This window comes from Herpailurus yagouaroundi, unplaced genomic scaffold, assembly GCF_014898765.1.
Source record: "Herpailurus yagouaroundi ecotype Mexico unplaced genomic scaffold, PumYag 159, whole genome shotgun sequence".
In the NCBI taxonomy this organism is placed as follows: domain Eukaryota; kingdom Metazoa; phylum Chordata; class Mammalia; order Carnivora; family Felidae; genus Herpailurus; species Herpailurus yagouaroundi.
Window position 1 is genome coordinate 76,922,014 of NW_024412400.1, and position 24,058 is coordinate 76,946,071.

The 24,058-nt window shown below is 37.7% G+C and overlaps 1 protein-coding gene across 12 annotated transcripts in view; it reads left to right on the top strand.

The window, feature by feature from the left end:
- Positions 1–24,058, top strand: part of VPS8 (VPS8 subunit of CORVET complex) — a 256,338-nt gene that overhangs the window by 80,134 nt on the left and 152,146 nt on the right. For all 12 annotated transcript variants that reach the window (XR_005792281.1, XR_005792282.1, XR_005792283.1 and 9 more), the window contains 4 exons: positions 5,814–6,036; positions 10,011–10,100; positions 13,062–13,113; positions 23,121–23,163. Coding sequence is in view for 9 of the 12 variants with exons in the window: in XM_040480980.1 (XP_040336914.1) it covers positions 5,814–6,036; positions 10,011–10,100; positions 13,062–13,113; positions 23,121–23,163 (408 nt within the window). In the remaining 3 variants the exon portion in view is untranslated. The remainder of the gene's footprint in view (positions 1–5,813; positions 6,037–10,010; positions 10,101–13,061; positions 13,114–23,120; positions 23,164–24,058) is intronic.

The window sequence follows — 24,058 nt, forward strand, 5'->3', positions numbered from 1 at the left end:
CCTTGTACAACCTGAGCTGATGCATGGATTGATATGCAGGTAGCCTGCATCATGCTTTAGAAAGTATGTATCAGTGAATGTTATCAAGAGGGCAGTTATTTGCTAGGTCAGACCTTTAAGTCATGAAGAACTATAGCTTCTGTTTACTTAAGTTCATTCCAGTGTTTTAGCTATACAGTGTTATATGTAATTATCCAGTGAAATACGTTGTGTTCATGATTGAGATATTGTTGAATCATGGCTTTATGTTACACATTTTCTCTTCTATGAGGGCCTATGGGAAAAATTTCCCTCAGGTCTGAGTGCCAGAAATATGTGTACATTTCCTGAATAGTATATCACGGCTCTTAGCTTTCTAGAAAACTTAAATTATTTATACAATTTGCTGTCCATTAGCTAAAAGTATAAGGAAGTGTGGGGCTGTTATACTAGGCATTGGGTCAAATGTTCCCTTTTGTGTTCTAGATGGTATGCTTTTATGCTTGCTTACTTCTCACCATACTGGCTTTCTTTTTCATCAGAAAGATCCTGTGTATGGGGTCAAATAGGCCAGTTGATCAACTTTGATTCTTTGTGTCTAGGTCATCTTTCAATCTCCTTCCATTCCAAACATGCAGTGATTAAAGGTGGATTAGATATAAAAATAGTTCAGTGTCATCACTCTCAAATGGTAGGGTTTTTGCAATTTTTTCTTAGAGTTGCCATAGACAGTCAGGCTAAAAGTACTCAATTCCCTAGGGTAAATTGAAGCGGTAATTGTAAGATGTATGTAGCTTCATTCCAGTATGACATCTTTCTTCCTAAACTGCACTGTCTCTTTATGCCATCTTCTTTGATGTTTGGTTTCATTTCTCTGTAGGGTCTTCTCTTTATATTCCCAGATTTCTGAAGTATCTGTGACCTTAAGATGGCTTTAAGGAATGCTTAGGTTGTGCATAACACAAATACAATTTTACAAAACATAATGTAGTACTCAGCTAATTTCAGGTAACTTCTTCTACTTCTAGAGTCATCACTCAGACATTCAGTCTGGCCCCCAGAAGCTTTTTATATTAATATCCTCTGGTAGAGTACATTGTTTTTATAGTTAGTCCTTTTTCACATGCTGTTTCTTGTGTGAGTCAAATTATAGACACAATACATATTCTGAATTGATTTTGACTGAGTACTATGACCAATACCCTATGATCACTGTTAGTTACTTCAGTATCATAATTCATAGAAGCCTATCCATACCCAGCAGTAATACTAATTGAACTAGTGTGTGTGTGTGTGTGTGTGTGTGTGTGTGTGTGTGTGTGTATTCCCATTCATACTTAAGAATTCTTTTATAGTGTAAAATCCTTTTACTGTGGCAGGAATTACACTTCTTTTTCTCTGTAGGACATACCGACCAATATGTTACAGACATCTTTTTTTTTGGTTAAAATTTGGCTTTATAGTCTTTTTGTGAATTGTTTAAAATCAGAAGTGACAGGAAATTCTGTTTTTGAAGACTCGTACTTTTATTTTCATAATTTGATTTCTTTTTTATTTATTAAAATAATTTTTTTCTTTTATTTATTTTGAGAGAGAGAGCAAGCAGGGTAGGGGCAGAGAGACAGGAGAGACAGGAGAGAGAGAGAGAGAGAGAGAGAGAGAGAGAGAGAGAATCCTAAGTAGATTCTGCATTGTCAGTACAGAGCTTGATGTGGGGCTTGAACTCCTGAACTGCGAGATCATGACTTGAGCCGAAATCAAGAGTCCAACGCTTAACTGACTGAGCCCCCCAGGCACCCCCATAATTTGATTTATTTCACAATTTCACTTCAGTTTGGCAGTGTATATATTTTTTTTAGTATTAGACAAAAGATACATCTCAAGGCTTTTTGTAGGACCTTTAATGATTTGTAATTTTGCTTATGCAATAGTAGCCATAATTTCAATTTATTTTGAAAATAGGTCCAGAGTTTACTTGAACTATAATCATAATTTTGAACATTGTTTAAAAATAGGTGCTATGGGGGGGGGGGCCTGGGTGGCTCAATCAGTTTAGTGTCTGAGTCTTGATTTCAGCTCAGGTCATGATCTCGTGAACCGCGAGATTGAGCCCCTCCCCGGGCTCTGTGTTGACAGCGTGGAGCCTGCTTTGGATTCCCTCTCTGACCCTCTCTCTCTGTCCCTCCTCCCTTCATGCTCGCTTGCTCTTCTCTCTCTCTGTCTCTCAGACTCTCAAAATAAATAAACATTAAAAAAAATAATAAAAATAGGTTCTATCTTATGTGAATTGTATCTCAATAAAGCCATTGTAAGACAAAACCAAACAGGTGCTGCACCTACATGATCTTGACCACTTTGAGCGTATATCACTGTAAGCCAATATCCAAAAAGAAGCCATTATTCAAATGACTTGGATTATATATAAATCTGAACCAAAAATATTTCTGTTAAATCTAAAGTGAACCTGAAGTGGTCTTTTGATAGCCAGGGTGTGTTTAGTCTTGTTCAACATCAGTATTATTGTTCGAGAAACAGAAAGATCTTAATTATCAAACATAGTTGAGGAACTGGATGTTTTAGATCCTGTTTTCCTGACAACCGCATATTAATATTTTAAGCATCAAAGCTAGGGAAAAAACCTTTTCTATTTTATAACAGCTACATCGAACTATATAATTCATACCACAAAATTCGCCCTTTTTAAAGTGTACAATTCAGTAGGTTTTAGTATATTCACAGAGTTGTACAACCATCACCAGAAGTAAGCCATGCCTTTTTAAAGGAAATCTTTACAAACCGTGATCCTTGTATCAGAAAATAGAACATTTTGAACATAATTTCTTAAAGTTCATTTGAACTTTGTCATTACTTTTATAAATAAAGAGAGCAGCCCAAACCAACTTTGGATTCAAGTCCTACTTAAATGTAGTGGGGATTTATTTAGCTCTGGCTAGATGTGTAGTAAAGACTGGCAAGTGTTAAGGGTTGACGTTCTTGCTCTGTTTCTGACAGTCTGAGTTTGTACTTACAATCAAAGCTGAGTTCTTCTCATTTTTTAAATTGCAAAATTGATAATGCATGAAGTGAATTTGACCATTTTCTTAATCAGTTTGAAGCTATGAATGGTAAACCCCCAATAATGTCTTTAATATGAGTATTAACATAAAGTGAAGCTACATGGAAAGACAACCTCTTTGGTCCTCTATTATTCAGAATGGATTTTGTGTTCTACTGGCTACAGGGTGGCTAAGTTTGAAGTGATAAAAAACAGTTTTAAAGTTAGGACTTCCAGGTAACAGAGTCAGCACTCTGGAGTATCATTCCTAAATATAGAAAGAAACACAGGAGCTAAACACTTTTTTTTTTTTTTTTTTTTTGGTATGTGCTTTTCTTTCTTCCTTCTTCCCTGATGCTCTAATAAATATTCTTCCAAAATGATGAGAACATGTCTTTGTATTTTGTTTTATTTTTATTTTAAATGTAGAGATAGCAATAAGAGTTGCTGAGTTTTATTTTTCTTGCTTCTTTATTTATAGCCTCTGACTGGTTAAGAAAGAAATACATGGTTTTGCCATTAATCTTACCAGCAATTCATGCTGCTGTTTGTCACCTTTTATGCTCTGTTTACTGAATTTTTCACTGTTTAATTTTCCTCTCCAGGGCTTTTGGTGTTGAACTAAAATATATAATTGTCTTCTCTAGCATGTCGTTTTTAACAACGCATTACAGAGTGGAAGGGCTAGCAAATATGGCATTTTCTTTATCTTCATTAGAGTTACGCGGTAACTCTTTGTAGCAGTAAAGTTTTATTAATCTCCGTGACTTTTACTTGGTTAATAATTGGTAATCACAAAAATGTGATGGACTATTGGTTAAAATGAAACCAACATGAGGAATATGCAGCAAGGGGAAAACTGTTATAAAAATTACATTTGTGGATATGAGAAAAAACAATAAATGGATATGGATTTCCCTCCCAGGACATTGCAGGAACTGTTTACTGAAGAGTGGTATGTCGTTCTGGTGTATTTGTAGCCGGTTCTCTTATCATCTGCCCTCTTCCGAGACTTCAGATGAGGCAAGGGCCCCCTCCTACTGCCTCCAGAATCTTCCTTGGCCTTTTTGTGGAACTGTCATGAAAGACCACACTTGTAGATGAACCAGCTACCACTTTTCACGAGCGACATGACACACATATAAAGAAATAACATTTATAAAAACATTTATTTTCACATTTAGTAAAAAATAAATAGTCTTAAGAGATAAATAGAACTAGCACAGTTCTTGTATTAAACAAAAAAAGGAAATGAATGAACCAGGTGAACGAAAACAAAGCAATACAATGTATGAATGGGAACATGGAAAACATTTAATTTTGCCAGTCATCAAAGAATTAAAGACAGCAATATTATTTAATTTACACTTATTAAATTATCTGGTAGTAGAATCAAACACAATTGTCTGGTGAAAGTGTATAATTCTACATTGCTGGTGGCAGCGTAAATTGCTGCTATGATACTTTTTGAAGATGATTTAGTAATTTCAAATACCACAAGATTTTTCTTGTTTAATTTTTTTAAGTGTTTATTTTTGAAGGAGAGAGAGACAGAACGTGAGTGGGGGAGGAGCAGAGAGGGAGGGAGACACAGAATCGGAAGCAGGCTCCAGGCTCTGAGTTGTCAGCCCAGAGCCCACAGTGGGCTCGAACTCACGAACCGTGAGATCGTGACGTGAGCCGAAGTCAGATGCTTAACCAACTGAGCCACTCAGGTGCCCCACCACAAGATTTTTCATATCTTTTGATTTAAGATAAATTTCTAAAAGTAGAATGACTAAGAAATTAAATCCCCCAGATGGGAAAGAGTGTATATGTAGATGTTCATTGTGTCATCATTCATGATAGTAAAATACTGGAAGTAAGTACAGGAATACTTAAGTAAATTCTAATATTTCAGCATGTTGAAACATTGTGAGTGAGACAAAATGGTAAATTTAAGGGTAGGTAGCATCATAGAATGATGTGTATTATATAATGTTGCATGAAAGAATTTGGAATTATATCTACAATGAGTATAACTCTAAAATTATTCATGGACTACTTGCAGAAGAAATATGAAATAAATAAAGTATAATTATTGAGTGTGGTGGCGTTTAGAATAATGAAAAAATTTTGTTTCTGCAATAAAATAAATTCCAGATATATTTTTAAAATAGTGAATATTTTCTTCTTCCTTTCTTATCAGTAATCCCTGCCTAAACCCTTTGGGAATCAAGGGGTAAGAGCTAGATCAGGAAACATATTGGCTTTGTATATGAGCTGGGAATATTTAGATACCAGGAAAGGGGAAAGGATAAATTAGGAACAGTCCTGTTTTGAGTAATTTCTGCACCCAACATGGGTCTCAAACTCATGACCCCAGGATCAAGTGTTGCATGCTCTGCTGAGCCAGCCAGGCACCCCTAGGAATAGTCCTTTTTCATATTTTTTCTACTCTATCATGTTTACTTTATTACCCACTGCCATATCACCATTGCTTTAAGAAGCAGTGTGCCATAATAGACTCAACACAGGATTTAGGTCAGCAGGCTGAGTTCGAATTCTGACTCCATCACATGTTGGCTATGTGACTTACAGAAAATAATTTAACTTATTCAGCTTTTCTTGGTTGTAAAAGTATTGGGAGAATTGATTGAGACTCTTGTTGTTACTGTTTTTGTTAAGCTTGTTTTGTTAAGCTTTGTTGAAATAGGAAAACAAGGACATATAGTTAGCAAGCTGAATTTAATGGATGTTCAGGATATTTCTGAAAGTTTTTTTTTTTTCTCTGTTACAGGGATCTTTTATTTAGCCAGATGTATGACAAATTGAGTGAGAATTCAGTGGCTAAAGGAGTGTTTTTGGAGTGCCTTGAACCATATATTTTAAGTGATAAATTGGTGGGGATGACCCCCCAGGTAATGAAAGACTTAATTGTTCATTTCCAAGATAAAAAGTTAATGGAAAATGTGGAAGCCCTCATTGTACATATGGATATCACCAGCCTAGATATTCAGCAGGTGAGTTTATACAAACTTTACTAATATATGGAATAAACAGCATTCCTTTATTGATTATACTTACCTGACTGATTGGGCCTCACTGTGCCTTCTATCAACCCCAGTTGTTTATGGAGCGCTTTTGGTAAGATGTCTCTTAAACTTGTCTTTGTCAATATTTCTTAGGACTGGTCTTTAGTGAAAGCTAGGTTATGAATTCCTGCAAGCCAAGAGTCTTCTGTTTCTTTGAAATCTACCAAAACACTGAGCATAAAGTTTACATTTGGTAGTTGCTCAATAAATGCTTATTGACTAATCCTTCTTCATCCGTTTGCTTATTCACTAGTACATTTTTCATCCTACAAGTGAATTTCAACTATGAGTACTTCCACGCAAATAATAGAATATTTTTACTTTTAAGAATATGATGCCATTTTTCAGAAAGGTACTTTATATGTCCAGTGTTCATAACTTTCATACATTGAGTTTTGAAATGCAGAACACAGTATAAGAAGCAAATTACAGGATGTCTTAGCTTGACCAGCCAGCCCATTGTTTGATAATCTACCTCCAAGTGTATCTGAGGTCTCTACAGTAAGTTTTCAGTCTTAAATTGAGGAGCATTATATATTTTGGCCTTAGACATTTCACTCTTTTTTTTTTTTTTTTTTTTTTTTGAGACAGAGACCAAGCGTGAGCAGGGGAGGGTCAGAGAGAGAGGGAGACACAGAATCCGAAGCAGGCTCCAGGCTCTGAGCCGTCAGCACAGAGCCCGATGTAGGGCTCGAACCCACAAACTGAGAGATCATGACCTGAGCCGAAGTCGGATGCCTAACCGATTGAGCCACCCAGGCGCCCCAGTCTATTTTTTTTTTAAATGTTTATTTATATTTGAGAAAGACAGAGTGCAAGCAGAGGAGGGGAAGAGAGAGAGGGAGACACAGAATGGAAGCAGGCTCCAGGCTCTGAGCTGTGAGGACCCAGCCCTACACGGGGCTCAAACTCACAAACCACGAGATCATGACCTGAGCCGAAGTCGTCTGCTCAACTGACTGAGCCACCCAGGCGCCCCTAGACATTTCACTCTTAACTGTTCAGTTCCATATTAGCCCTAGTAATGATCATGCCACTTCTGCAAAGGTACAAGGTCCTAATAAGTAAGCAAGCCCTATTGAGCTAAACTATGATGACTTAAAGATCTTTGACCAAAAGTACTTTTTTAAAAGGTGCAAAGTCACACAGAAATGAAGGGCTTGGAGAAATAGTTATTGTTTTCTTCCTGGAAGCTCTTTATGAATGGCTGTGAGTTTGCTAAGTAAAGCCAGATACTCTATGTATGCCTTTCTGTTGTGTGGGTAATTTGGCAGAGTTTTCATGTCAGATAATAGTTAAAGTGATGTGAGAGCATGTTATCAATCTAGTTTGATTTACCCATATTAGTGTAAGAGAAATTTCTCATTTCTTGTCTTCCCAATATTTTTAGCTTTTCCCCAGCACTATGTAAATATAAATATGCTCTAGTGTTTTTTATGTTAAAATAACAATTTAAAAAAATCTCTTCAGTTTCCCTTCTCTTCATATCAAGCCTTCTTTCCTTCTTCCCCATAGGTTACTGCCCCATGTCACTCTTCCTAGTCATAGCCGAATGTCTTGAAAGCATCATCTAGGTTGTACTTCCATTTTTCCCACATCCTAGTAACTCTTCAACCTTGCTTTTAGTGAATCAGCTATGCCCTCCATGTTCACTATATCAAGTCATATTTTTCACATTTTACTTACTCATTTGTTATTAATTCGAGGGGCATTGAGTGTAAGGCTCCGAGGATGCTTCAGTGACCCTAGTGGACAATGCTTATCCTCTCAGAGGCTTACATTTTAGCCAAAAAGTTTGACAACAAACAGATAAACCAGAAGTATAAAAAAACAAGTGTTATGTTAAAAGTCAGTCAATATGGTAGAGGATGTGAGGCTACCTTATAGATTGGTTAACTGTAGAAAATCTCCCTAAGGAAGTAACATTGGGTCTGGAATCTGACAAGAAGGAATCAGCAATGCAGAGATCTTGGAGAAGATTGTTCCAGGCAAAAGCAACAGCTAATGCAAAAACAAAAAACAAAAAAAAACAAACACAAAAAACCTCATGTTGAAGTTACAGATAAAGGGCAAATAGACTTGGAGCTTGGTTGAAACAGAGAGGTAGTCCTTTCAGGGCAAGGTCCAGATTTTTCCATTTTATTCTGAGTGCTCTGGGAAATCATTAAACGGTTTTAAGCAAGATGACTCTGGTTTACTTAGGTGTAACAGAATGAAGGTGGGAGTCAAGATCAGAAGAAGTAAGATTAATTAGACACTGGTTCAGGAGGTGGTCTTGACCAGAGATGGTTGCAATGAGATGGAGAGAGATGGCCTGATTTTGGATATGTTATGGCAGTAGAATTAATTTGCTAATGAATCGGATGCAAGAGTGTGGAAGTGTGGGAAAGAGAGAATTTAAGGATGACACTTAGTTTTTTTGGCTTGAGATAAATGCAGGTAGTGATGCCTCCAAGAAGATTGGAAGACTGGATAGGTCGAAGTTTGAGAGAGAAAATCAGGAGTTCTGTTTTTATTTTGAGATTGCTATTAGATATTCAGGTGAAGATACCAAGTAAGTGGTTGGATATATGGATCAGAGGGGAGGTAGGGCTAAAGCCGTAAATGTGTTAATCATCAGTACAGAGATGTATGATCACAGCACGGGCTCATAGGGTGGTTAGTGAGAGAAGAGAAGAGGTCCCAGAACCTGCCTCAGTCTCAAGACTCTCCCATGACACCTTACCTCTGTTTTTCCTCTTAATTCTCTGGTTGGTCCTTATCATTCTCCTTTGCCAACTTCTGCTCTTCTAACAGCCCTCTTCCCTTGTCCATCGGGAGTGTAACTCATATAGGAACAGAATATAAAGTACTGTACACTGCAGGTCACCACTGTTCCTCTTCTGAATATTTTCACAGGTCAGTTCTCTCCATCCTTAAACACTTCAAGCTTCTTTCTTCCGTAGACCTTCATCCTTCTGCTTCAGCCCACATAGTCCCTAGAGTTCATCTCTGCTTTTGCCTCTCATTATATGCATCCTTTAGGTCCTAAGTTAAATATTGCTTCCTCAGGGATGACCTTCTGAATACTCTAGAGCACGTCAGGTTGCTTTGTAACACATCACATTTGTAAACGAATTATTTGTGTAATTGAGTAACTTCCCCAGGTGTAACTCACATATCATTTTCTGCCCCTCCCTTCTTTTGTTAAGTGTCCAAGATGAACAGTAGTTCTGTAAGGGTAGAGACTAAGTTGAGATTTGTCTGATCTATCACTGTATCTCAGATGCCTAGGAGTGGGCCTGAATGAATATAAGTGTTCAGTAAATAATTTGTAGAGCTATTGACCAAGGGCAAAATGAGTATGGAAAGGGGGAGGATGGAGAGAAAAATAGACATTGGGGATGTTTGAAAGTAGCCATTGTACAATTAAAAGTAGTATTGAACCTATAACAGCTGTTACCCTGACACTGTGTTTGAGTACTGTTGATCCTTGAACAACAGGATTTTGAACTACACAGATATATTTATACGTGGAATTTTTTCAATAAATGCAAGCACAGTACTGTGTATCTCCTTCTCTTTATAATTTTATTAATAACATTTTCTCTATATTGTAAGAATACAGAATATAACACACATAACATATGAAATAGGTGTTACTTGACAATGTTATCAATAAGGCTTCTGGTCAACTGTAGGCTATTCATAGTTGAGTTGTGGGGGAGTCAAAAGTTATATATGGGTTTTTGTGTGGGGGTGAGGAGGGGTTAGCGCCCCTAACCTCCACATTGTTCAAGGGTCAACTGTACTTCAGTTTTTTTCAGAGAAGGACTAAGATAGATAGGGAAGAGTATTTAAGATCTTCTCCATTGTTAAAGCTTTAAGGAAAATAATTGGTGAGACAACTCTTCTTTTTACAGGTAGTTCTCATGTGTTGGGAAAATCGTCTGTATGATGCTATGATCTATGTTTACAACAGAGGCATGAATGAATTTATTAGTCCAATGGAGGTAAGATATTTCCTAACTTGGACACACATTTGTCTATGAATGGCTTTTTTCCTATTCATTTACTTTGAATAGATTCTGTTTTCATCCAATCATTGTTTAATTTCTTGTAGATATATTATTAGACTTGCACCCATTTTAGCTTGGGGCATTAGGTGACCTTGAATTTCATACCTTCTGCCATTGCTTTCTTTTTTGTCTGCATAAATAGGTATTTAAATCCCAGGGAGCAATAAATAAAAGTAATGCCTGCCTGTTAGACTAAGTTGGTTTGTTTAAGAATTTTTGATATTATAGTAAGTTTTCCAAAAGGTATAAAATATTCATATACTTACTGTGTGTAGTAAATGTACTATTAAGAAATATTATTTGTAGATATATTGTGCTGGGGGAAGGTCCTGATAATGGTGGAATATCTTTATTTGTTAATTGCTAATTTGTTGCTTTTTCCAGTTTAGCACTTACAGCATGCATTATAATTTATTCTCCTCATCACTAAAAAGCATTTGGTCTTATTTTAAAAAGAACCAAATGCCGTATCCACTTTGTTATTTGCCTTAAATTGAGGACAGAATTGTAGATAATGGATTGTGGATATAGGTAGCACCCTGCCAGCCCATTGTTTTATTACAATGACTAATTACCTGGCTTAGAAGAGCCAGGCATCTGTGGAAGGCATCCAGTCAACCTTTTTTTTCTTTTCTTTTTTTTTTTTTTTTTTTTTCGTATTTAATGGCTATCCAAAACTGTCTTTGGTATTGCTAAGTCAGCAGTTGTGATATTTCATGCTTTCTTAAACACCCTTAGCTTTGTAGGTAGGTGACTATTACTCTAATTCAAAACTCCTCCAGTTTTGGTTGTCCCTCTCTTCTCTTGGTCAGTTTCCAAAATGTACCACAGCCCTCTTCCCCTGGTTTTGACCCTGATTGTGTGTCTAGTAAGGATTTTTTACACTTGAACATCTCTCAGCTGCTTTCCTCCGAAGTCCAGTACATCCCTGGAAAGAACTGTCAGCTGGCTCCTCAGTGAGATCCAGGACCTCCCTACATGCAAAAAAATGTTTTGTCTCACTCTTAAACCACAGTTAGGAAGAATTAATGCAGTTTCTGTGGGATCCTCCAATTGGATGGTCCGCGGGGGGAAAGCCCCGAGAAATTCCCAGAGAATCCGGGGAGAGCTCCAGGCCATCAGAGGGTCTCATTTGGGCCACCAAATGTCGGACATCCCAGTTGCAAATGTGGGGCGCTCTGATCACGTGGGGGCTGGTGGCACAGGTGGTGAAAGAATTCACCCAAGGCAGAAAAAGAGATAAAAGTTTACTGAATACACCGCAAAGGTGTGGAAGGCAGGCAGGACAGCAAAGGAGAGACAGCAAAGGCAGTGGTGAGTGGCCACAGTTACAGGGTGAAGTCAGGGAATATGGGAAAAATGGACTTTTCTCTTCTTTGGTAATCTTAGGAACTGTGCATGGTTATAATTGGTCAGTTAGGGACTGTGGCTATTTTGAGGTGGGTCGCTCAATGAACCTATTTGAATTGCCTGTTTGCTTTCAGCTCCTTGGTCTTGGTTGCCGTGGGCCCTTTTACCTTGATCAGGTTTCCATTGCCCAAGCCCGTTCTCTAAAAGCAGCCTCTACAATTCTGCCTTCTCTCAAAATAATCCTTAGAAACAGATTCTAATTTGATATATTCTATGGTGATAAAAATGATTGCTGGGTTTTTGTTATTGTTGCATTTTAAATTTTAGTTTTGTGTGTGTTTTAATCCTCAAAATCTGGTTTGCATTTATATCTACACATCTCAGATGGGCTGTGGGCTATTAAGGTTGCCTTGTTTTGTGTTAAGAGAGGTTTTCAAGTTTAATGGTTTTCAGAAAGAGCTTGGTATTTGTTATTAAATAGTCATTTGGAGAGTTTAGCAATGGGAGGTTAGGTAGGTGTGTTCTGAGATTCCGTATTTGTAACTTTCTGCTCACAAGGAAATCACTTGTCATTATTTGAAGTTTAATTATTTTAGTACTTAAAGAGGTCTAAATTAAAAGGTCTCCTGCCTCTTGAGAATTTCTAGAATTTCTGGAACGACAGTGTCATCATATTTGAGATGACTACCAGGGTCTCTGAACTCTTTCCTTATTTGTAGCTGTGGCTGCTTCTGAGGTAAAAGTAGTGCCTTGTGTTGGGAGGGAAAGCACTTCCTCTAGGAATTTAGGTCTCAGTGCGGGGAGGGGGGCTGCAGATTAGCTGACAAAAGACAGATTAACAAGAGAAAAGGAAAGGTTTATTCACACAAGTACTGGGAGCACTTTGTAATGAGGACTTTACTGACTGGCCGGAACTAAAGGTTTATACACCTGTTTAACAAAATGTTGGTTAGCGGGGAGGGAGGGATTTAGGGCCTTCCTAGGAAAATAAGGATTGGTTTTTTTTTTTGGCTAATGAACAGTTTGATTTGCAGTTCCCAGTTCTAAGGGCCTGTCCTCTCCCAAACAGGAAACTCCCTCTGAGGAAGGCCAATGTAGTTTTATCATTAATCTTCCTGTGTTTTCAGAGGCTGTGTTTAAATTTAGATAATGTTTCCTTTTGTGTCTGCTGTTCAGATGTTTTCAGTTTAAAATAATCTTCATTGCCATTTTGGTGGGCTATTAATCCCTTCACTTTTTTTTTTTTAATCATTTTGATGAGCCTAAGGATATTTATATCAGAAATTACAACTCAACAAACACCTTCACCTAACTGGTATTTACTAAATGGTTTCTTTCAGTGAGGAATATGATAACAGTTGTTTCCTACTGATTCTTCAATAATAGTTTGTGTCCACCTTAAAAGTTTTTGTATTTAATCCCAATAGCAAATAACTGATTTATTCAGAGAAAGGTGATTAATAGTATAAGATTCTTGATTGTTTTTTGAAAATACAATTTTTTTAAAAAATGATGGTGATTGTTTTATTTTTAATTTTAATGCAGAAACTTTTCAGAGTCATTTCTCCTCCTCTGAATGCAGGAAGAACACTAACAGGTATTACTTTTCTAAGTCTTAATTTTTTTCTCCTTTTTCTATTTTAAGATATTTAAATTTCATAAAATTCAATTTTATGTGTGCAGTATGAATTTTGATAATCGTATATAATCATATGATCACCACCATAATCAAACGGTACAAGGAGCTAGAGTTCCTTCACACTAAAAAGTTTCCTCCTGCCCGTGGTACTCAAGCTTTTCCTCCAGGCTGACCTCCATGCAATCACTGATGTACTTTCTGTCACTACATTTCTTGTAAGTGGAGTCATACAGTAGGTGATCTTTGGTGTTTTATTTCTTTCACTTAGCTTTATTTCTTTACTTTTACTTCACTTGTTTGTAAAGATACATCCATCTTGTTGCATGTGTTAATATTTTGTTCACTTTTACTTCTGAGTAGTATTTCATGGGTTGGATATACTGTCATTTGTTTATTCACCAGATGATGGACATTTGAGTTGCTTACAATTTGGAGCTGTTCTAAGTAATGCTGCTACATTAGTGAACAAGTTTTGTTTCTAATTAAACTTTTTTTATGAGGAAATTATAGAGTCACGTGCAGTTGAAAGAAATAACACAAGAGATCATGTATTCTCTTTACCCAATTTCCCCCAGTGACAACACCTTGCAAAACAAAAGCACAATGTCAAAACTGGATATTCACACTGATAAAGTAGAGATACAGTTTTATTAACCACAGGTATCCCTTATATTGCCTTTTCCCCCCATCACCCTTAGATATGAATAAGTTTTTGTGTGGGCAAGCTCCCAACCTATTTTGTCCCCTCAAGTGGCCATTAGGTTGCTGATTTGTACAAGGCTTTTGGTTTTCAGAGCTCTGGTAAAGCTGGGGAAAGGGAGATGGGACTAGGTAAAGTTAAAATGCCACAAAGCTCACAGAAATGAAGAATGCCTTTGATGGGCTCGTTAATAGACTGGACATAGCTGAGGAAAGAATCTCTGAGGTTGGGGACATAACAGAAAAGTTAAAAAAAAAAAAACCCAAAAACTGAAAAGCCAAGGGAAGAAAGACTGAAAAAAGCAGAAGAGAACATCTAAGGCCTGTGGGACAAGTACAAAAGGTGTAACTTACACATAATGGGACTGCCAGAGGGAGAAGAAAGAAAGGAACAGAAGCAGCATCTGAAGCAATAATTACTGAGGATTTCCCCAAATGTATGTCAGACATCAAACCACAGATCCAGGAAGCTAGGAGAACACCAAGCAGGATAAACAACAAAAACCCCCAAACCTAGGCTATTATATTTAAATTGCAGAAATTAAAGCTAGAGATTCTGAAAGAGGCCACAGGGAAAAAGAACCTTACTTACAAGGAGCAAAAATGAGAATGACATCCAACTTCTTAGAAACCATGCAGAAAGAAGACAGTGGAGTAAATATTTAAAGTGTTGGGAACAAATACTTAAAATGTTGAGAGAAAAGCCCATCAACATAGAATTTTGTATCCTTTGTAAAATTATCCTTCAAAAGTGAAGGGGAAATAGACTTTCTTAGACAAACAAAAATAGAGGGAATTTGTTGCCAATAGACCTGTCTTACAAGAAATATTAATAGAAAATCTTTAGAGAGAAAGAAAATAATATAGATAAGAAACTCAGATTCAAGAAAGAACATCAGAATAAGTGAAGGTAAAACAAAAACTTTTATTTTTCTTGTTCTTTTTTCCAAAGAATTGTAGAACTTACTGTATAAGAATTGCTTTTCAGAATGCCATCATTGCCACTAATGATTACGGGTACACAACTGTCAATTCCATCAGGTCTCTAGATCGGCATCCAAGTACAGATTCTTATGCAGCAGCGACACACATGCTGCTCCCAGCACCATGGAGAGTTTTACACGAGTTTAACTTGAACAGAACTTGAGAAACAGGGCTATAAAGGAGAGCAACTTGAATGCCACGAATGGAACATAAAAGCGACGCCACCATGGAGTCAGGCAGGCAAATGAGAACACATGTCTTTCTGGGCTGTATGGTACGGCAAAATTTGAAGCAAAATTTCCAGGAAAAAAATAAAACAAAACAAAACACATTTCCCCTCCTTATTGTTTTATGGATCTGGACGCTTTGTGTTGCGTGTAGAAAAAAATTTCTGAAATTCAGTTCACAGAGGAGAAGAGGACAGGGAATGGGCTTGATTCTTTCCCTGCTCTGGTGTTCACTAGACATGGGCTGGGGAGGGAGTTTGAGCTCTCTTCAAAAAACATTGGCCTTTGCCAGGACAGACGTGCATGGCTGTTAGTGCCCCTTGCTAATTGGTCTGCAGAGACCTGGGCTTTGTGAGGGAAATGATCTTCCTCAGGAGGAAACTCAGTTGACAAGCAGGGAAACTATGAGGAGTAGAGAAAGTGCAACCTGATTCCCCTCTAACCAGCCACTGCTGAGGACTCCAGACTTTTTACTGGGAAAAGGGGGCTGCCTCAGTGATGCGCAGTCTTTTCAAAGACAGTGGCATGTCAGCCTACATCTAGGGGACTGAGTGTACCCCCCAGATATCTGTGGCCCAGCAGAGAAACCAAGAGCTTAGCTCCAACAGTAGTTTCCAGAAACATACTGCCCAGTTTTCTCAGGATGTACCCCGACTTTTACAAGCTGCTCTGCCATGAGCCTCTGCAAATGGCGTCTTCTGGTCATGGAGTCTAGGGATGTTGCAATGTTGAGGCCTGGACTGCAGTCCTGAGGTGTAATTCGAGTGGTGTCCTCCACCCCCAGGCCGGCTGAGGTCAGTCAGGAACCCACTCCCCTGCTTCCTTCCAAACACAGCATATATAGACCACACCACCAAGCAACAAGATTCAAACAGCTTGGCTCAAGAAGAACTCTGTTTTTCTTATCCTTAATTGACCTGTCAGGTAATAGTTCAAGATAATAATAACAATGTATTTGATTATGTGTGTATGGATGCTTGTGTGTTTTATGTTTATGTATAAATGAAATGAATGGGAGCAAGGACACAGGAACAGGAGAGAAGAATTAAGAGTATTTTGTTAGTGTAAGATACTTCTAGTACCTGTGAAGCGGTTTAGTGTTACTTGGAAGTAGATTTGTATCGTAAATCTGTTTGGATTGTAAATCATTAGTAAATTTTTTTTTTTTCCAACGTTTATTTATTTTTGGGACAGAGAGAGACAGAGCATGAACGGGGGAGGGGCAGAGAGAGAGGGAGACACAGAATCGGAAACAGGCTCCAGGCTCTGAGCCATCAGCCCAGAGCCCGACACGGGGCTCGAACTCACGGACCGTGAGATCATGACCTGGCTGAAGTCGGACGCTTAACCGACTGCGCCACCCAGGCACCCCAATCATTAGTAAATTTATATTGCAAACTTGAGAGCAACAACTTAAAAAAGGATATATAATTGATATACTAGGAAAATGAAAAAACAGAATTATATAAAATGCTCAGTTAAAACTTCAAAAGGCAGAAAAAGTGTTGAAGACAAAACAGGAATAAAGAATAAGGACAAGAAATAGAAAACGGTAAAATATGGTGGGCATTGATCCAATAATCATTTAAAATGTCGATAGTCTAAATACACCAATTAAAAGAAAGGGATTATTAGAATGGATCAAAAAATAAGACGCAACTAAAAGTTGTGTATAAGAAACATTTTATTTTATTTTATTTTTAAGTTAAATTTTAGTTAACATACAGTACAATATTGGTTTGAGGAGTAGAATTCAGTGAATCATCACTTATATACAACACCCAGTGCTCATCACAGGTGCCCTCCTAAATACCCATGACCCATCTAGCCCATCTTCCACCCACCTCCCTCCATAAACCCTGTTTGTTCTCTATCATTAAGAGTCTCTTGTGGCTTGTCTCATTTTGTTTCCTCTCCCCCCATATGTTGTTGCCCCCTCTTCCCATATGTTCATCTGTTTTTGTTTCTTAAATTCCAGATGTGAGTGAAATCATATTTGTTTCTCTTATTGACTTATTTCACTTAGCATAATACATTCTGGTTCCATCCACGTCATTGCAAATGGCAAGATTTCATTCTTTTTGATGGCTGAATAATATTCCATCACACATGCATGAATGCATGCGCACACACACACCCCCCCCACATCATCTTTATCCATTCATCAGTTGATGGACTTTGGGGCTCTTTTCCATAGTTTGACTATTGTTGATAATGCTGCTGTAAAAATCGGGGTGCTTGTCCCCTGTGAATCTGTATTTTTTTTATCCTTTGGGTGAATACCTAGTAGGGCAATTGCTGAACCATAGGGTAGTTCTATTTTTAGTTTTTTCAGGAACCTCCATACTCTTCTCCAGAGTGGCTGCACCAGTTTGCATTCCCATCAGCAGTGCAAGAGTGTTCTGCTTTGTCCGTATCCTTACCAACACCTGTTGTTTCTTGTGTTAGTAATTTTAGCCATTCTGGCAGGTGTGAGGTGGTATCTTATCTCTTCATGTGTTGGTTGGTCATCTGGATGTCTTCTTTGGAAAAGTGTATGTTCATGTCTTTTGCCCATTTCTTCACTGGGTTATTTGTTTTTTGGGTGTTGAGTTTGCTAAGTTCTGTATATATTTTGGATGCTAACCCTTTATCAGATACATCATTTGCAGGTATCTTCTCCCATTCCATAAGCTGCCTTGTAGTTTTGTTTATTGTTTCCTTTGCAGTGCAGAAGCTTTTTATCTTGGTGAGGTTCCAGTGGTTCATGTTTACTTTTGTTTCTCTTGCCTTCGGTGATGTGTCTAGTAAATTGCCCTGGTTGAGGTCAGAGAGGTTGCTGTCTATTTTCTCCTCTAGGTTTTTGATGGTTTCCTGTCTCATATTTAGATCTTTCATCCATTTTGAATTTATTTTTGTGTATGGTATAAGAGAGTGGTCCAGTTTCATTCTCCTGCATGTCACCATCCAGTTTTCCCAGCACCATTTGTTGAAGAGACTGTCTTTTTTACATTGGATATTCTTTCCTGCTTTGTCAAGGTTTAGTTGACCATACAGTTGTGCATCCATTTCTGGGTTCTCTATTCTTTTCCTGTGACCTATGTGTCTGTTTTTGTGCCAGTACTATACTGTCTTGATGACTACAGCTTTGTAATACAGCTTGAAATCTGGAATTGTGGTACCTCCAGTTTTTTCTTTTTCTGGATTGCTTTGGCTATTTGGGGTCTTTTGTGATTCCGTGCAAACTTAATGATTGTTCATTCTAGCTCTGCGAAAAATGCTGGTGGTGTTTTGATAGGGATTACATTACATTTGTAGATTACTTTGGGTAGTATAGGCTTTTAACAATGTTTGTTCTTCCAATCCATAAGCATGGAATGCTTTTCCATTTCTTTGTGTCCTCTTCAATTTCTTTCAGAAGTGTTCTATAGTTTTCAGGGTATAGATCTTTTACCTCTTTAGTAGGTTTATTGCTAAGTATCTTATTGTTTTTGGTGCACTTGCAAATGGGATCGATTCCTTGATTTCTCTTTCTGTTGCTTCATTATTGGTGTATAGGAATGCAACAGATTTCTGTGCATTGATTTTATATCCTATAATTTTGTTGAATTCATGGATCAGTTCTAGACGTTTTTTGGTGGACTCTTTTGGGTTTTTCATGTAGAGTATCATGTCATCTGCGAAGAGTAAAAGTTTGACTTCCTCCTTGCTGATTTGGATGCCTTTATTCCTTTGTGTTGTCTGATTGCTGAGGCTAAGACTTCCAATACTATGTTAAACAACAGAAGTGAGAGTGGACATCCCTGTCATGTTCCTGATCTCAGGCAGAAAGCTCTCAGTTTTTCCCATTGAGGAAGATACTAACCATGGGTATTTGGTATATGGCTTTTGTGATGTGAGGTATATTCCATCTATTCTTACTTTGTTGAGGGCTTTTATCAAGAAAGGATGCTGTGTTTTGTCAAATGCTTTTCTGCATCTATTGACAAGATCATATGGTTCTTATCCTTTCTTTTATTAATGTGGTGTATCACGTTGATTTGCAAATATTGAACCAGCCCTACAGCCCAGGAATAAATCCCACTTGATCATGGTGAATAGTTCTTCTAATGTACTGTTGAGTTCGATTTGCTAGTATTTTATTGAGAATTTTTGCATTCATGTTCATCAGGGATATTGGCCTTGTGGTTGTCCTTTTTAGTGGGGTCTTTGGTTTTAGAATCATGGTAATGCTGGCTTCATAGAATGAGTTTGGAAGTTTTCCTTCCATTTCCATTTTTTTGGGAACAGATTGAGAAGAATAGGTATTAACTCTTCTTTAAATGTCTGGTAGAATTCCCCTGGGAAGACATCTGGCCTTCCCTCTCTTGTTTATTGGGAGATTTGTTTATTGGGAGATATTTTTTTTTCTTTTTAAATCTTTATTCACTCACAGAGTGCGAGCAGGGGAGGAGCAGAGAGAGAAGGAGACACAGAATTTGAAGCAGGCTCCAGGCCCTGAGCTTGCAGCACAGAGCCTGACGCGGGGCTCGAACTCACAAACCATGAGATCATAACCTGAGCCGAAGTCAGATGCTCAACCAACTGAGCCACCCAGGTGCCCCGGGAGATTTTTGATTATTCATTCAATTTGTTTGCTGTTATGGGTCTGTTCAAATTTTCTATTTCTTCCTCTTTCAGTTTTTGTGGTATGTGAGTTTCTGGGAATTTGTCCATTTCTTCCAGATTGCCCAGTTCGTTGGCATATAATTTTTTTCATAGTATTCTTTTATAATTGTTTGTGTTTCTGTGGTGTTGGTTGTGATCACCCCTTTTTCATTTGTGATTTTATGTATTTGGGTCTTTTTTCTTTCTGAGAAGTCTGACTAGGGGTTTATCAATTTTGTTAATTCTTTCAAAGAACCAGCTCTTAGTTTCATTGATCTATTCTATGGTTGTTCTTTTTTTGTTTTTTTGTTTTTTGTTTTTTTTATCATTTATTTCTGTTCTGCTCTTTATTATTTCCCTTCTTCTGCTGATTTTAGGACTCTATTTGCTATTCCTTTTCTAGCTCCCTTAGGTGTAAGGTTAGGTTGTGTATTTGGGTCCTTTCTTGCTTCTTGAGATAGGTCTGAATTCCAGTATACTTCCCTCTTAAGACTGTCTTTGCTGCATCCCAAAAGTTTTGGACTGTTGTGTTTTCATTTTCATTTGCCTCCATGTATTTTTTAATTTCTTCTTCAATTCCCTGGTTAACCCATTCATTCATTAGTGTGATGTCCCTTTTTTTTTTAATGTTTGTTGTTTGTTTGTTTGTTTATTTATTTATTTGAGAGAGATAGCAAGCCTCAGAGGGGCAGAGAGAGAGAGGGAGAGAAAAATACCAAGCAGGCTCCGTGCTGTTGGCTCAGAGCCCGACATAGTGCTTGAACTCACAAACTGTGAGATAGGGGTTGATGAAAAGGGAGAGATGAATAGGCTGAGCACAGAGGGTTTACAAAAGTGAAACTGTTCTGTACAACTGACAATACTGTAATGGTGTTCATATGTCAGCATAAATTTGCCAAAACCCATACATAGTATGCACAACATTAAGAGTGAACCCTAGGGGCGCCTGGGTGGCGCAGTCGGTTAAGCGTCCGACTTCAGCCAGGTCACGATCTCGCGGTCCGTGAGTTCGAGCCCCGCGTCGGGCTCTGGGCTGATGGCTCAGAGCCTGGAGCCTGCTTCCGATTCTGTGTCTCCCTCTCTCTCTGCCCCTCCCCCGTTCATGCTCTGTCTCTCTCTGTCCCAAAAATAAATAAATGTTGAAAAAAAAAATTAAAAAAAAAAAAAAAAAAAGAGTGAACCCTAATGTAAACTGTGGACTTCATGTGATGTGTCACTGTAGATTCATTGATTATAAGAAATATATTACTCTGGAGCAGATGTTGATAGTGGGGGAGATTGTGTGGTGTGGGGATAGGGGATATATGGGGAATATCTATACCTTTCTCTCATTTTTGCTGTGAACCTAGTGAAACTTCTCTAAAAAATGAAATTTATTAATTAAAAAAGTTGGAATTGAAGCATATTATAGTTACTCATAATTTCAAGCAATTCAAGTTTATTTGCACTTATGACAACACAGATCTGGAGTACAGTAAAACCTTGGTTTGCGAGCATAATTTGTTCTGGAAACATACTTGTATACCAAAGTGAATTTCCTCAGAAGAAATAATGGAAACTCAGGTGATTCGTACCACAACGCAAAAATACGCATATAAAAATGATTATAATACTGTAATATAATACAAAATAATAAAGAAAATACAATATAGAAAGGAAAATAAATTAAACTGCACTTACCTTTGAAAACCTTCATGGCTGCTGTGAGGGAGATGAGAGAGGAGGGTTATTGTGCAGGACGACTTTCACTATCACTGATGGAATCACTGCTGTTTATTGCCTCAGTGGAATCTTTTTTGTTTTGTGCAACTTTAACAAGGAGCCTATCCAGTGACGCTTTCTTTTGCCTCCTTTTGAGAATTTTGTGGAAATGTGACATTGTATTGTTAAATAGATTCATTGCTCTCACTGCTACAGCCCTATTTGGGTAGTGCTTTTCTACAAAATTTTGTACTTTTCCCACATTTTATACATCTCCCTAATCTCATTTGAAGTGAGGGATTTCTCTGCCTTTTTCTCCTCCTTCTCTGCAGGTGAGATGCAGACACAGACTTCTTATAAAATCTTGCAATATCGGCCACTTGCATACCTCATTCATACTTCGATGATTTCCTTCTTAACTTCCATTGTAATCATCTCCTTCTTACCGCCTTTCTTTTCAGCCTTTTTCTGCATGCAGTCCATTGTATATGCTCGCATGGATGTTGGCTACAGTACAGTATTAATAAACTCTTGGCATATACTATATTTAATGTAGCTGGCAGTAGAGGAAAGGGTCTATATCTGGAGGCAGCCTAATCTAGAATAAAGCAAAGCATTGCTAAGCTATTGTATGGAAAAACAAGGGACTGTCCATAGGTGCTTTGAAATGACAAAAAATACACTAGTGCTAGTTGTGGGCACCTTCCACTGTTCTGAAAAATCACAGATTACTGCCAAACACCGTGGCCTGAGACTGAGCATCTGAGCAATGGGAGACGATCACCCACAATCCTGCAAGTGAAAGAGAGAAGAACCACTGGGTCAGTTGTGATCATGTGACATTCAGCATCTTGTACTACTCATATTGCAAGACATCACTCGTTTATCAAGTTAAAATTTATTAGAAATGTTTGCTTGTCTCGTGGAACACTCACAGGACAAGTTACTCACAATGCAAGGCATTATTGTATTTAGAAAGGATTACTGATTAAGAGATGTACACTTGCTTACATTATGCTCACTATTCATATACCAAAAGTAGAAATTTCAGTTTATTATAACCAATCGCAAATTCCTATAATCTGCACACCATAAGAATTACTGGTCACTTCACCCACTCTTGAGGCTCTTACTTTATTGTCTTGTTGCCCTTGACCCCTTTGCCTACACCTGATATAATTATACTTCTGATTTCTTTTAACCAAGAGATAGACTTATATTATCATGTGACAGAATCTTACTTTTTAGATGTAACTTAGAATAAAAAGGGTCCTAAAGATCATTTAATCTAAGTCTCTTATTTTAAACATTTGTGAACAGTGGCCTTCACAACCCTAGAGCACAGTGGGTGGTAAGAGTCCATGTTACAGATGAGAAGACATTATTAGTCTTTAATATTACTTAATTGGTCATGACCTTTAACTCATCAACTAACTGCCTGCTCTACACTTTACCCTGGTCCCAAACTATTGGTTAAGCCAACAATATATGGTTCTCTACCCTCAGATGTATTCCTTCTTCTGTATGCTTCATTGACTCATTGGTTTTTTGTCTGTGAAAAGAATCTAATGGAAATTCTAAAAACAAGAATTAAGGTGGTTTTTTCTCTATGTATTCTTTAGGAAGATACTTAACTCAAATGCCAAGTTTTATTTTTTGTTTCCACATAAAGATTTTATTTCTGAAAAGGTTTTGAGAGAATTGCTGAAGATACTTTTTCTGTTTTAGATGAGCAAGTTGTTATGGGCAACAAGCTGCTTGTATATATTAGGTAAGAGATTTTTTTTTTATTTAATTTACATGTACTTTTTCTATAATTCCTCCCCCCCCCCCGCCCCGTATTCTTAGAGGTACTGTCATGTCCTATGTGTATAGTGCTTTTCATGTTTTATTGCTTATACAGTAGTGGTTTTCAACCATGGGTGATTTTGTCCCCCATTGGTACACCCCCCCCCCCCCGCCTCGATCTTTGGCAATGTCTAGAGACATTTTTGCTTGTCACATTTGGGGCTGGGAGAGATATGCTGCTGGCATCTAATGGGTGGTGGCCAGCGATGTTGCTGAGTGCATAGGGTAGTCCATACAATGAAGGATTATCTCTGTCAAAGTATCAATAAGGCTGAGGTTGAGAAAGCCTGGTGGTAGAGTATTTTATTTTTAGCACTGGAAACTCTGTGGAATATGTGTTCTCTCTCTTTTTTATAAAAGGGCAAGAGATGTGTTTAGGTCATGAAAAAGTTAGTGACAGAGGTTAAGCTGTGAAATGTTTATCTCCTCTCCTTACTCCTCAAACAGAATTCTTTCCACAAACTATGGAGGCTCAGAATTATGTCCCAATAGAACTTTTGGACAGATAGCTGGCTGACAGGGTGGCAGGGCGGAAGGTGGCAGAACCTGCCAAAGCATCATTTTAGCTCCTATCTAGTGCCAGAGTTAACTTTGAGACCTGTTTCACACTTGTTACATCGATTCTTTAGAAGAACATATACAGCATCTCCCCAGTACTTTATTGTCTGTACTTGAAATTTCTTAGAATATGCTGTCTCTAATCCAACATTCAAAATTGATGGCTAGTTCAAAGAAGTTTAAAATTTGTGCCTTTCCCCCCCAGAATGAGGACATATTCAGAAGACATCTTTTTTTTTTTTAATTTTTTTTCCAACGTT